General features: G+C 39.8%; 1 protein-coding gene across 2 annotated transcripts in view; it reads right to left on the bottom strand.

Annotated features, from left to right (window-relative positions):
* The window catches only part of nipblb (NIPBL cohesin loading factor b), a 33,488-nt gene extending 18,353 nt beyond the window's left edge, over positions 1-15,135 (bottom strand). For both annotated transcript variants that reach the window (XM_017711927.2, XM_017711928.2), the window contains exons 1-6: positions 14,740-15,135; positions 8,453-8,601; positions 4,036-4,201; positions 3,253-3,353; positions 515-626; positions 254-405 (exon numbers count right to left, since the gene is read on the bottom strand). In XM_017711927.2, coding sequence (XP_017567416.1) covers positions 254-405; positions 515-626; positions 3,253-3,353; positions 4,036-4,201; positions 8,453-8,516 — 595 coding nt within the window. In that variant the 5' untranslated portion in view covers positions 8,517-8,601; positions 14,740-15,135. The remainder of the gene's footprint in view (positions 1-253; positions 406-514; positions 627-3,252; positions 3,354-4,035; positions 4,202-8,452; positions 8,602-14,739) is intronic.
* Positions 15,136-15,420: the final 285 nt, after the last annotated feature.

Raw genomic sequence — 15,420 nt, 5'->3', positions numbered from 1 at the left:
GTATGTATTTGACAGACTAATTAGTGCTGGGAGCAATTCAAACAAAATAATAAAGCATTAGTTTCAGTTGAAATAAGAATTCCTTACTGAATTAATCTGACCTGGTTTGTACTGACTTCCTGAACATATCAATATTAAAAACATGACACGTAGATCATAACAAGTCCACAAAAGCCTTACTTTTGTCAAATGCTATAAGCACACCACTGTTCTCACAGTTACTGTTAGCGTGAACTCTGGCATGTAGACCCACCTTGTTGAATCTGTTGGTGCTGGGAGTAGCTGGGAGGGTGAGGGTACTGCATGTAGCCAGCAGGGCTCTGTGGAGCGTAGGGGCTGGGCACGGGGCTGTTCTGCTGGGGCATGAACCTGGCCCCAGAGCCCGTCTGAGGCTGAACAAAGCGGCTGTTGGGAGTGGAAAAACTCATCACTATACAGACTGCTCAAACACTAGTGGTTACCCCACAAAAGCATTGGACATAATCAAAACTGATATGACAAAAATGTAGAATACCTAGGAGGGCTGGGAGTAACAGTGGTTTGCTGGTAGTTTGTGGATGCCGGGCTTCCATGCATGGAATTGTGAGACATCTTATATGGCGGCATCATTGGCTGTTGCATTATACCTTCAAAAACAAAAGGGAATATTAAACAGCCACTCAAAACACAAAACGGACCACGTAATAAACTACCCTATTATAACACATATTACAGCTGACTTCTACAGTATATAAAGAGGATTGGGTCCCACTGGCCAGACTTCTAATTATAAACCAATAGTTTTAAAATAAGAAAAATAAATAAATAAATTTACCCCTAAGTCCAAGTTTGTAAACCAGCTAAGACATAACTAGTGCCTGAACTTTGCCCTTTTAATTGTTTACTTGAGCTACAAGGCTAACAAGTAATAGTAGCGTATAGTCACCAGTTATCATTGTACAAACATGAAGCAACTGGTGAAGATTTAGGCGTGTATCTTGCTCAATTTACCTGGTGACTATAGGTCTCGATTTCTTGTTAGCCATATTAGCCTCACAACATCAGAGCAAAATTAAAGAAGAAAATATATCTTGGCTGAGTGACTACATTCAGCCAAAAAAAATTACCTTTGCTTCACAATGTAGGTAAACATTGTTTTCATTGACATTTCATGTCAATTATGTGGTGAACCACCATTACTTTTACTAACACAACTGGCAGACAAGTTTAGGGGGTTTTAGGACAAGAACATGAAATATGTTACATTGTACATAAGAGTACAATTCACACATTGCTTATTGATTCATTGTTGAAAACAACACATGAACACAAGGAGCACAATGGTTGGCACATTGTAACAGAGGCATCTCTCTGGATCAGAGCCACCTCATTGGGTTTTTGCTTGCAGTAATTAGCACTACTGAATATTACTTATAACAGCCAGGTAAAATTTTAACACCTCATAAGTGAATCAACTTCTATTCAGCCATAGTCAAAATGTAAGCTATTTGAAAAGAAAAAAAAAAAAAAAACTAACTCAAATTGAAATTATTTGGGATGAGGTACAAAATGAAGCCTTACTGCAATAAAATTCAGAACCATAGGCCACGTGGCTCATTTTCACAAGAAAACAGGAATATTAACCTCTTAAACTCCAAGCCTATTTTTGCCCATTTTCGCCGGAAATGACATACCCAAATATTAATGCTTTTTACTCAAATATTATATAATCCAGAGGCAATTTTAAGAAGTATTATTACTCAATAGCCTTTACAAAATTAATTGAAAACACTTGAAATTATTGAAATTAAACTATAATGGCCAAAATATGGTAAAAATAGGAGGAAAAAAAAACCAAGGCGCTTTTCAAAATTTCTTTTTTTGTTTTAGATTTTAGGGACCATAAACTGAAGAGGTCATGTCCATGAAATGTTTTTGCAGTTCCATATTTTGCCCCTTGGGGTCAAATTTTTACCATGTAAAATTTTAAACTGATTACCCTCACTGATCAGACGTTATTCACTCTAGAGTAGATAGTGTACATACATTTCTGTGTACATTTCTCCAAGTGTCCCTTTGAAGTCTCCAAAGGACCACAACCTCTCCAAATTGAAAAAAACGAATTTTCTAACAATTTTTGCAGGAAAAAAAAGTGTTTATGTATTACCTACTCTTGATGGCAACATCCTATGGTGTATTTCTTTACATTATTTGACAAAATTTTGTCATAACAACAATTTCAACTGTATTATAAAAGGCAAATAAGCTGTGTTTACCGTGCCTGCTGCGCTCTTCCGGGTTATATCCCGCCTCCCCTGTTGCGCATCCGCCTAATGTGACACCTGGTTGGTCGACAGGTTTGATTGACGTGTCGTTGGAAAGGGGAGAATCTCAGCTTTACGAGCATGTGTGTTTGAAAGCGATAGCCCAAGGAGAACATATTTTAATTTGGGTTTAAATTAGACATAAAAGATTTTTGCCTTCTGTTTTTTTCAAGCACTCTTTGCACAAAAAAGATTACTACTGAATGCGTTACCGGAAATACACGGGTGTGGTGTCCTTTTGAAGCCAACACGGAGAGGTAAGAGGAGCTGTAAGCGGTTTGCGTGTGACGTGTTCCGCCGACCGCCAGGGGTCGTTACGCACGGCTGCTGAGTTTTCGGAAAAAAATAAAATCTCCTGTTTGAAACGCCACACTCTTTTGGCTCTAATTCGGAAACCCTACGTCGTACAGTAAAACGGATCATCGCATCGTAATCCGGAGAGCCATTGAGGTTTGAATGATGTATAACATGCCCACATTGGATCAAATATGGATTTATAAAAAATGCAAATATAAAAAATATTAAGCGTATTTTTTTTATAAAACTTTTGCTAACAAGGTATATTTCGCCCAAAATGGTTATTTTCTGAAAGGAAATACAGCTAAACTGTCCCTATTACAACTAAAACAGACAAAACCCTATCAAAACGTCCGAGCAAAAACCACTCGAATATGACCACTAAACAAAAATAAATAAATAAATAAATAAATAAATGAATGAATATCGCTCAGCTCTGTTTAAAAATGAATTACTGCTTTACAAATGCCCACACCAGACATCTGATCCAAGAAACACTTCAGGAGAGACAGAGTTATGAAAAGGACTCTGCTGGAGAAGCCTGGCAGAACTGCACTAGGCCTTTGCATTGTGCACCTTTAGGTTCTGAGTCAAGGGCAATGTCTCCATGTCTTCTCCTTACCGCCCTGAACCCTGTATGGGGTGGGCATACTTTTCTCCCTGAAGATGTTGGGGTTCCTGGACAGCACTGTCTGCAGCAGCACCGGCATGTCTCCCTCCGGGTCATCACTGCCCAGGTTGTCCTTCAACTCTCTGTAAAGATGAACATTGAGTGATTTTTAACAGATACTGCGGCCACACAATAGAATAGCTCCTCAAAGGACAATGTAGATCTTGCCCTGAATGTAAGAGTGGGTGATATGATGATTACTAATGCTGTCATGCAGATTAATTACATCATACAATCACAATGTTCTTTTAAAAGCATATTGTGGAGAAAGTCAGTATTTGAACACCGACCAGCTGCATATTTAGGCCAGCTTAACTGAATTCAGTGCATGTGCGGGTTTAAAAAAAATATTGCATTCATAGGTCTTGATGTTATGTGGCACCACAGACTCCTTTTTGTCTCCTGCAACTTTAAACCTCAGAAAAACTCAATACGATGCAGATTCTTTAAACTTTCAAAATGTTGGTCACATTTGCATATTACATTTCTAAAAATCCCTTATGTATCCAGTGAAAGGTAATGAAGGGAACCACAAGAGGTTCTTCAATTACACTGCTCCAAAAACTTTAAGACTGTGTGATAAACAGACAAAACGGTCAAAAAAAAGAATTCTCAAACAAAAGTAAAAAGTAGGTGACATTCCTTCCCTCTCTTCTAATTTAAATTATTCATGAAACTATGAAGTAGATACAGATTACAAAAAAACTCCAAACAAAACACAAAACAGATGTAGCAGAATGGCCAGTATAGAGATGGGATACCCACATGTGCTCGGTGGAGACCTGGTTGAGGCTGTGGGCCAGCTGGGAGACAAGGTTGTCATCCCTGCGGGCCAAGAGACAGTTGACCTCCTCGGCAATCCTCCCATTATACAGCAGGCTCTTAGTGGTGGTGGCAGGGAGAGGGGAAGGCAAGGGCAGCTGGTTTAACACTGAAAAGACGAGAAAGACAAACAAAATGTATTCACTGTTTTTGTACTGTGCCCAGACTGAGGAAAATAAATTAATCAGCAACAAGATTTTAAGAAGTCTTGGTACGATTCACACATGAAACATTTAAGAAATGGGTTATCAAAAAAAAAGTTTTTGCAGTTTTTCCACTTCCTTCAGATGTAGGTTGAACAGCAAAGACATGCTTGGTGTCCCAACCTAACTTCTTTAGTTAGTACTTTTCTGTAAATACATGCCAAAATCTTCTTTGACCCCACTCAAACCACACACATCTTCATTCAAAACACTTGCAGACTAAAGAGGCTGCCCACAGCATTCAGCTACACAATAAAGCCATGTTCGTTTCTACAGTTTGCAGCAAGTCACACTGTGCCCTAAGCCCCTTTGTCAAGCCTGTGCGATCTTAAAGACCTGGATGAGAGAGGTTTTAAGGAAGTACATACGGAAAGGATGGGTGACTACTGACTTTGCATTTATTAGCAATGTTAGCCTTGTAGCTCCAGTGCTACACTATAGAAGCAAAGTTTAGACACCAAATTTTCAAGAATTGATGCATCTGGGTTGAAAATAGTGCAAATTTTTTTTTAAATCAAATTTTTTGATAAATCATCCCTTTAAGCACAAACTACTGCTGGAGGAATAAGTAAGATGGTTATGCTCCTTTAAAGGAAACAAAAGACCTGCACAAGGCATTGAGTTCTTAGTGGTTATGCATGAGCTCATGATAAACAGGCCAAAACTTAAAAGTCTTTATCAGTATCCAGGCTTTTGACTGTAATTTGCCAGCACAAAAAATAATATTAAAGGCTACAAATTTTGAGCACTTTGAAACATAATTATGCTTAATTTTAATACCACCCTGCACCGCACCACACATTTCCCTGCACTATTTGCAAATATAATGATGTTTCATCATCTCGCCCCATGACGGAATGCTGTGTGAAGATTGGCAACAACCCTTAGGACTTAAAAATACGGGACATTTTTTGGTACTTTCTGTGCTACACAACAATGACCTCAGTACTATTTATGACAATCAACTGTAAATAAACTTGAATAAGGAGAACAGATAATCACAAAATTAACATAATTATTCAGGTACTGCATTCATGTATACACCCATGCAACACAGCACACACACACAGTTACCAGTGCACTCAGACCCAGAACTATAAAACTCCACAATGGACGGTAGGTTTGCAGTTCACAACAAATCAATAAACAAAACCTGCCAACAGCCAAAGGCACAAATTGAGATCATGAACATTTACGCTTTCAGTTTGTAAGCAAAAAGCAAACGCTTCAATGTTTAATTCACACTGATGGGGCAAAAGGAAAGAAAATATTTGAAGCAGCCAGAGGACACCGCTTTTTTTTTTAAACGTGTACATGGCCCAATATCATCGTCTTAGATTACATTCAGCCTTCATCAAGCCATTACCAATAATTGTTCAGTGCTTCAGCACCCCTAAAGGAGAACACAGCACGTTCGACTTGTTGCACAGCCAAGTGAACACCCGACTGCTCAGTACGTCACTCTGCAAAAACCGTGCGTGGACTATACTGTTCAGTCCTGCCAGGGCGCCAGCACTGTCACGGCAACGCCACAACCGTTCATATTCCCTCTGGATTCTCCTGGCATAGACAGCAGCAGGGTACACCTTCACATTACACGCAGTTCGTATTTCACCAGTTCATCACTTGGGAGCCCGTTAAACAAACATCATACAAAACAACTGCATTGTCAGTGCTGAAGTACTGACGATCACCACCGCATGCTGTTAACAATGTGACTTTACACCACTACAAAAGAACCACCTCCTCCCACAAGATAAAAAAAGCCATACCAACTAGCACAGCTATACAAATACTACCAAGCTAATAAATGATTTAAAGCATCTACAGATGGTGCAACACCATTAATACAGAGACTCCTATTGAAATCCTGAATACAGACCTAAATACCAAACTGATATGTCGACTCCCAGCTGCTTTTTAAAGCACTTTATTTATGTCCATGTCCGATATAACCCTCTGAACCAGGGGTGTCCAACGCAACCACTTTAAGGGCCACATAAAAAAATTTCCATGGGCCAGAGAACACCTATGTTTTATTTCATTTTTAATTACCATTTTGCAAAAAAACACAAGCACATGTAGTACACCTTGAAATATTACATGAATACTTTAAACATTTAAACTTTTAAACCTACCCATTTCCTTAACCTAAACACCTGACATCTTTTCTGCAAGTTCATTAACACTTGGCTTAATTTCTGAGCTGCTAAGCTAATATTAAGTGTTTATATTGGCTGAACAGCAGTTAGTTGTTTGGTGATACAGCTGGTGTGGAACTGTGAAGAATTGTGTTGAACTGAGGTGTAACTGCCATCACATAGATAGTTGTTGGGGTAAGAGAGTCAAAGTGCATATTAAGTTGCAGTGCATGCTGGGGACTATAGTGTAGTGCATTGCAAAATAAGCTAATATTAACAGAAAATTAAAATACTTTTGCAGGCTGGACAGGATTATGGCCTTATATTTGAGTCACGGGCTCTAAACCGTTCTATAACATCACCTGTGGTGGAAACAAAGCATGCAAAAGTCTAAACAACAGGTCCACCTCCTGTTGACACCTTTGCTCTTCCAAATAAATATTTGAGCTGTGATTTTTTTTTCTTAAATTTCAAGTGTGTAGTATATAAAAAAATTACAATCAAATAAAATTTGTACATACACAGATTTATGAGAAAGCTAATGAATCATAATGTTCACCATTTTTAAGCAGTGAGGCACCAAAACGAAAATTCCTGGCCGAAACTGAAACTCAAGACACACCTGGCTGAAAATCTAAAAGCTGAGACTTTTTTTTTTATTTGCTGTTTATGTTTTGTTTTTTTATACTAAATATAAAAACTACAAGGTACCATAGAAGATACACTTTTATCATTGATAAAATCTGTTTTCAGTAGGACAAAAAATATTTTACATAATTTTAAATTTAAAATTAGTAAAATTATTACAATAATGCGCTAGGAAATCTGACATCCACCACAACAGATAATGACGGGCTATTCACAGCAATAAATTTACTTTTTTTTTGTTATAATCTGCCCTTTGATAGGGTCATTTGTGAAATTTTTCATTATTTCAAAAACAAAGTCTACAGATAGCGTTAATACGCTCGAAGGACCTTCCTTTCTGCTTCTGTGAAATTCTGTGTATTGAGCAGGATGTGATTGAGAAGTTATTGAGTGTCGCACCCTCTAAATACTTGACAAGAACAGGGATTATAAAAATCATTTATTTCATGTCCCTCACAGAAACTGTGAAATAGTTCCATGCAGACTTTTCAGAATTTCCACAGCTGCTCTGCTGCTGCTCAAACTGTTTCAGTGCATCTGTAATTTTTATAATTACTCACACAATAGTCCCTTTTTCTCAAATATAGTCAAGGGCCTAACTCTGATCTTGCCACACAGATTTTCAGCTACTTGCAACAACTACTACCTGATCCATCCAAATTATAAAACCCTCTTTGAGCGGTAGGGAATCCAGAGAACATCAGGGTTTTGTGCAGGCTTTTCTATTTACATCATAGAAATTCAAATTACAGTAAAAAATATTCATTTATTGTTTAGATATAACATCTTTGTGTGCTAAAGATTCATTAATATTAAACCAAATTTAACTTTGTTAAAATAACAGAACATTGCAGTAAACTTTAAAATCCATGGTTACAAAACCCAATGCCTTTTATAAATCATACATTTCTTAAATAATTGATATAAAAAAAACTACCCCTAACCCTAACAAACAAAAAAAAACTCCATGCTTGGGTTTCTAGGGGTTAAAAACCCAAGCTTTAAAATGAGCTCCTTTTAATTGAAGCACTTCACTTAAGATGAGCATCTAAAAGTAGTCTGTCATGCTCACACTACTCAGTCAACTACCCCACAGAAAGAATTACACGGCTAACATCACAGTGTGATAAGAGATAGCTTAGGCTAATTTGGTTCAGATTCATTCTTTTTCCTCCTCAAATAACTGATCCAGCTTTTCCTGCTGATATCAGCCCGATATGCCAACTCAGTACCTTTTCTAAAGTGTTTCTCATGTGGTTTGATTAGTGCCAAGAAGCCCACAAGTGAAAGGAAAGCTTTTCTCCTATAACTACTAATAGTCCGATATATCTGAGCAGGTGTGTGCGTGGATTTGTGTGCTTTACGTACAGTCAGTGAGGCTAGCAATCCCAGCAAGAGTGGTAATGGGAACATGAGGCATATCCCCATTCATGCTGAAGATGGGGGTGGGGGGTCGTGTCGATGCACAGGATGCTCAAAGTCTCTGCTCTCCAACCAGCCTTCACATCTCCCTTCTTCTGCAAGAACAGAGGAGAAAAATAAGACATTTGACAATCATCATGAGCAAAGACAACAAACTTAACCTTTAGGGAATTTCACAAATATTATACCCTATTTGTTATTTATTGATTATCAATAGTGATTGATCATACTCTTCTCAAGCCATCTCTCTCCCAAACATTTCTGGATGAATTTAAATAAAGAGGACTTAATTACTCTTTTTTGTTACACTCAGTAGTTTTTTAGAACAAAATTTGCTTTTGGAGCCACAAAAATTGTAACCTAAAATAAATTTCATTACGAAAGGCCTTCAGACAGAATAATAAATGTTAATACATTGAAAATAAATTACAGCTTCTGACAGCAAACCACATCACCTCGCCTCCCATCAGTTTCCACGCAGCAAATAAAGTTAACAGCGCAGAAACGCCTGAGAAAAGAATCACCTGTGTCTAAACACTTTAAATGAACAGAGAATTTTAAAAAATGCTCAAAATAAAAATTTCACAATAAAAGACTGGTATACTGTGAAGAACCAACAAATTTGACAAATCATAAAAATCAATGTTTAAGTACAGCGATCCGTATCCAAGCATATTCCACACACCCAACCAAAACTCCCTCCGACTCAGTTCCATGAAGTAAATTATTTAGATATGAATATAAACTCTCATTTTTGAAGTAAACAATTTTAATGCGTTTTTAAAACTTGTCAGCACAAACGGCAGATCTGATTACCGCTATGAATTTACAATCACATGTTTTTACCGCCATATGAGCAAAAATAAAGTCTCCTCCACACACCTTTAGCACAGCGCAGGAGCTACTCTGCTAATACCACACCAACATGATCGCCACATCTTTAATCTTAATGGTCTACAACACTGGATATTGGTAATCTGTTCTCTGATTGCAGCTTTCTTAGGGCTAAAAGATTCATCGTTTTAATATCAAAATCACAATCTGAAAGAATGCAAATTTCCTAATTGCAAGAGCTGCAATTTCTTTTACAGCCTAGATAATCAACAATGCTGTCTTAAGTTGGGAAATTTAACAGAACAGAGCTTCTGAGCTGAGATCAGCAGCAACTCAACAGTCCTGTATACAACACAAACACAACTAAGCAGTGGTCTAGCACCCTATGTTCAGTGTTCAAGCTGGTTTTCCTGTCCAAAATGAAAAGAAGTTGCAGTTTCAGTTTCAATTAGTTGCTACCCAAAATTCGTTAGGCCTAACTTTTGTTAAAGTTAGTTCATGTATAGATATAATGCACATATCTAGCACAATAAGTATGAACTAAAACACTTATTAAAATTGAAGTGTATCAGTTCCATTAAACAGACAACTGAAATCTGCTTCAAATATCTCTGCTTTTAAGGGTGATATTAAGAATGAGTATTCAAAGCACGTAAAGCAATGTTTATCTTGGTATCAGCAAGTTCAGTTTAGTTCAAAGAGCTTAAATATACAGTTATCGCCACTTCAAAACTAAGAAGTCACACAAAATAGGAGAAATCATGGGCGCATAAGTACATGAATGCACAACGAAAGGGAGCGATACTGGTTAATGTTCTAGCCTACAGCCTTCGTGAATCGGGCAGCTCAACAGCAGTTTAGGAGGGTGTGAGTTACTAACACTAGTTGCTTATTTGTAATGTCTACAACATCAACCCAATGCAGGCTAAAACAGCATTAAAACCAGGTAAAAATAACACACAAAAAAAAAAAAAAACAGCTGCACCAAAACACAGACAGACATTCACATTGATCACTCAGCCAAAGAAACGGGAACTGAAAAGTACTTCAAGCACAAAATACGTAGAAGAGTAAGATTAAGTCATGAGTTAGAACATGCAGGCATTTCAAATTGACTCTTCAACTCCTCAGGCCAAAAGCATCCCCATAGGAAAAAAAACCTAAATAACCAAGACCTACAAAGTTGAAAAACTACTAATGCTGAATGTGTATTTAAAACACAATCCCAAAATCTGCTAAAAGCACGTCACACAAAGTTGCCCATCAAATAAGAATGAGCTTTTCAAGTATGACTTGCTTCCAAAATATGACTGTCACATGCAACTGTACTAGTACAACTGGGGATGGTTCCTGGTTCGACATCTTTAAAGGGCAAGATTTCCTACAAAAACAAAATGTGGTCAAAAAAACTCATGTAGGTGTTCTAAAACCCAACTGGGCAGCTAACAAAACAAATCAATAAATAAACTGGACCAATCATTTGAATAAGCATCTAAATAATTGCCTACATAACTTCCACTGACTCAAAACTCAGCAACACCACAAGCAAAGAGCATCTGCTTACAACATGGCCCGCCCTATTTCACTGTCAAGCTGCAATTCATTTACTGCAAACTTTAGCAATTAAAGCAGCATAGGGCAAATATCTGACCAGAGCACGAGACACAGCTTACATTACCTTGAAATGCAGAGTGTAAGTTATGTGAGATCTTCATGACCCATCTGCACATACACACAAACTGCTGCATTATAACGGGAATGTGCATTTTGTATTTGAAGATATGAAAGGCAAATTTCACAACAAACTACCGCATGTTGCGTAACTCTGTCTCCAAGACAACTACACAATCCCAGCTTTAAAATCAACACAAACTAATACATAAACAAACAAAGTAGTTACAGTTAAGATGATTCTGCTTTTACTGAAAGATAAATGGTCAGAGTATCCCTGACAATGACCTAAGTCAACTCCTTTCCAACACCAAAAAAACTGTCTGATAAACAGCAGCTCATATAAGGAAATGTACAATTCCAGACCCTCTGAGCTGGGCAATAATACAACAATATCATTACTGTTGTAAATTACATCACAACAAGTCACAATATGCCCATCAGAAGATGCTTTCTAACTGCTGGTTTGATTAAAAAAGGGGATAATTTGGCTTGTTTAGTCTGTGAAATGTAAAATACATAGTACTGGATTTAGCACTTACAGTAGCATTTTTAAATGTGGCACTACTTTGTACAAACATTCAGATGTCAGACAAAAATAAATCAATATCTTGAAATATTGTGTATCGTGAAAACTTCTTTACATACATACTGGGATATTACACTGTTGTGTAATATCACAGTATGTCGCCCAGCTCTAGTCTGAACCCAGGTGAGTCCCCTGCAGGGCTGCAACCCTCATAAACAAAGCAATTGTCAAACCCCACTCATTCATGAATCTAGTCCTTTAAGGGGTGGGGATCAAATAAATAAACAGAAGATCTCAAATTACAGCTGCCGCCCCCATCCCAACCTCCACAGCAGCAGCGTTGCCCATCCTGCTGTATCTGGGCTGGTCAGAGAGGGGCGGGAGAACCGCACAAAGGATTATCAGATGGTGGGGAGAGAGGGGAGAGAGGGGAGAGAGGGGAGGGTGGGAGGGAGGCAGGCCAGTCCCCGGGCAGCAGGACGGAGCCTACACGACGTGACATCAGCCAGCGGCTCACACATATTTACACCCAAGCTCTCCCACATCAGTGAGCCAGCGGAGGCTCAAGGATGCTGCTAACAACGTGGAGCTGTTTCACCAACGTGAAGTGGCATAGGCATAAGCAGAAAGTTAAGAGTCACCACCAAATGCTATCTGGAGGTTTTACGGAGTGGATTTCTACGAGTGAACTGACAACACAAACTTGGTCAGTTTCCATGCTAGCTAGCACAATCAGATCAGCATCATTCACAGTGAAACGAGCTGGACATCACTAAAAAATGCGAAGAATGGCTGAGCCCCTAATCCTGTCGTCTTGAATGGACACGAATGCTATTTGCTCAGGCGGATTACTTTCAGCGGACAGTTTACAACGAGCAGTGGCCAAAAGTTCTCTTTTTCGCAGCAGTTAATGTTCGCAAATCCGACTGTTATTAGTCACAAGCAGTTCGCCATTCATTTTAAAACGAGCCAAAGTGCAAAGCGGATCGGAGAAGACTCCGGTTCTGCCCTGCACACGGCTAAAATCCTAACAGGTAATCCAACAAGCGAATACAAGACCCTCGTCACTGCACAACAGCCCCCTGCACGAAGCTGAAGTCCGCTTCTTATTCGAATTTGCCCGTTCCACCTTAAACAGCATGGGGCTCCTGTACCGTTCTGGAGGCGCCAGAATGTAACCGCTGCATCGTTTAAGGTAGAATGGGGGAGATTCGACCAATAAGCTGGCGAATACGTGAACTTCAGCCTCGTATAGCCTACTGCTACTTCAAAACACGAAGCTAGCATTAGCTGCAGAGCTGTTCCAGCCTTTTTATCCGAAAACAACGCAAATACAATTGTCTGTTTTTACCTGACGCTCCAGTTGGTCCTAAGAAACATGTTTCTATTAAACAATCTTACAACCGCTGCTGCAAATCTGTCCAGGAGCTAAAAGCTACAGAAGTAGCAAGCTTAGCTAACCTTAACTAACCTACATTAACAACAACACAAATTGGACTGAATAGCTGTGTGACATTATTAGACAGAAACAAATGTTAACACTCGGTAGAAAAGAAAAGTAACCCGTGAAACGGCTAGTTATCGTTAATATGCACATATGTTAGCTGTGTACTTCTAGGATTAGTTAGTTAGCTAGCTAACCTAGCTTTAACTATTTTACACATCAGCTAGATAGGTTGTGCAAGAAATATGTAACGCACTCGGTTTGATTTAACTTGGCCGGTGGGTTTAGAAAAGGGTAATTATACCTAGCGAGCTCGTATAAATGCACAACTTACTGCAAAACCACAACTGCAATTTGGCTGGCAAGACAGCTAGCTACTTAGCTAACGCTAGTGCCTAATAAAAAAAACCGTCGAGCTTTATTTAGCCAGCTAACGTTAGCTAGCAAGCCGAATATTCTAAAGTTAAGATGGAATAAATTTAGATACATGCAAAAGTAAACGAAATGTTAAATTTGCACCTGAAAATATAATGTTAGTTAAATACAGCTCATATGTTATTTGCATCCCACCGTATGCTAATGTTAGCTTAACTGAAACTGCTTCACAGTCCTAATTCTGTATTCGGCGAGCTGGGAACGATGTCGGAACCCTACAATTGAATTAAATTCTTGAGACTGGAAGCCATTCCGTTCAGCTAAAGCCAGGAACTAGTCTGGAGTAACAGTTGCCCTTCGTGTTGTCGAGGTATCGATATGTTAATGTGCTACGTGAAGCTTCCCCCCCTCACCATTCGAACCACAACAATACGAGAGATTGACAAATCTCAGTGTTCAGCGCACCAACGTTAGAGGGGAAGCGGGCTGACTTAGTGCGGTGGTCTTTGCTCCAATTTCTAAAGCTAAATTCCAGTAAATGAATTAACAACGACTTAATTATGTAGCTCTCTCTTTAGTTTCTACTGGGCTCCCCACGACCTTGTATACACTCTGGCTAATAATAAGCAATGTACTGCGCCAGTGAATCAAATGCTCAGCGTTTGGCTGGCCGGCAGACAAGAAATGCCTCTCATGTTGAAACGCTTCGTGTTGCTTTCAACAGAGTGAACCGAACTCGGACACTTTTACCTTGTTTTGGTAAAGCTGACACAAACACTTAACTGTCGCTGTCCAGTTATTCTTATTTAATGGCAGCCAGCGAGAGAACAAGACCAAAATAATAACAGCAAAAAAAGATGCTACACTCGCTCATTATTTATGTGGCCGGATGATGTCTGACAAACATTGTTTACACCGACTCGCAAACAGAGCTTTAGCTGCAAATTAGCTATTTAGTTCTAATACCAGCAAGTTAGCCAACCAGCTAGCTATTTAGGCCCTTTCTTGCTCCTGTAGCAAAGGCAGCTGCTCCAAACACAGAAGGCGAGCGCACTAAAAGGCTGAATACGCTGGCCAATTCCGTTTCAATGACCGGTTTGGCCTTGCAGCCAGCTAGGCTAGGCTAACCGAACCGGAGCCGCGGCCTCGCCTGAGGTCACTCCCCCGCGGCCCGCCACCGCGTATCGGCACGCCAGGCAGCGGAGCGCCGAAGAAAAGGCAGAGCGGACGGCTAACGGCTAGCAGCTACATGCTAACCAGCTAACAGCGATGAATAACACGCAAGTTTGGCCGAGGCTCGACTGCACGGTCCGGCGTTAACGTCGCTCGCCACACGCAGCGGAGCCGAATCTAACCAAGCAAACGGGTGTGGTTATTTACCTCAGGACTTGATGTTGTTTTTTCGAAAAAAAGAAAGAAAGAAATGGTAGCAAAAAAAACGAGTGTCTCTAGCTCCCCTCTCCGTTCACAGCTCCTCCGAGTAATATAACAACAATAATCCGGGTCGGGAGGGTTCGCTCTTCTTCCTTCTCACTGCAAACATGAAGGCTGGAGGGAGGTAAACATTCCCCGCGATCGCTGCTGCTTTTCGCCGGTCCTGCTCCAGCCAGCGCGGACTGTAGAGTGTTGTGTGTATAAGAAACTATTTTCAGGGAATATTTAGTGCGGTGGAGGGGGGGAAGAAAAAGCGAAAACCCTGAAAGACTACTGACGCGGTGATAAAAGGATCCACTCAGACACTCTCCCCCCTTCTCTGGCAGAACAAAATGCCGACCGGAAGCGCTGCTGCAGGAATGACTCCCTCCACCGGCGCCAAACCAACCAGCAGCGACCCGCTGACTTCCGAGGCCACACCGCCAGCCTGCTAATGCTAGCCCACTCTTTCACTACAACTGCAAGTCCTGGAGTCCGCCTGAACCGTACTGGTTCACATTTTCCTCGCACTTGAGTCATATTGACTAGACCATAAAGTCCTTTTTAACCTGGGAGCACATTAAGGAGGAAAAGAACCCCACAAAGTCCTTGTCAAGACCTTTCCCAACTCTCAGGTGTTGAAGTCCT

Source organism: Pygocentrus nattereri, chromosome 18 (genome assembly GCF_015220715.1).
Source record: "Pygocentrus nattereri isolate fPygNat1 chromosome 18, fPygNat1.pri, whole genome shotgun sequence".
NCBI classification, from domain to species: Eukaryota; Metazoa; Chordata; class Actinopteri; order Characiformes; family Serrasalmidae; genus Pygocentrus; species Pygocentrus nattereri.
Note: the sequence above shows the minus strand (reverse complement) of the source record. Positions and strands in the feature narration are given on the sequence as shown.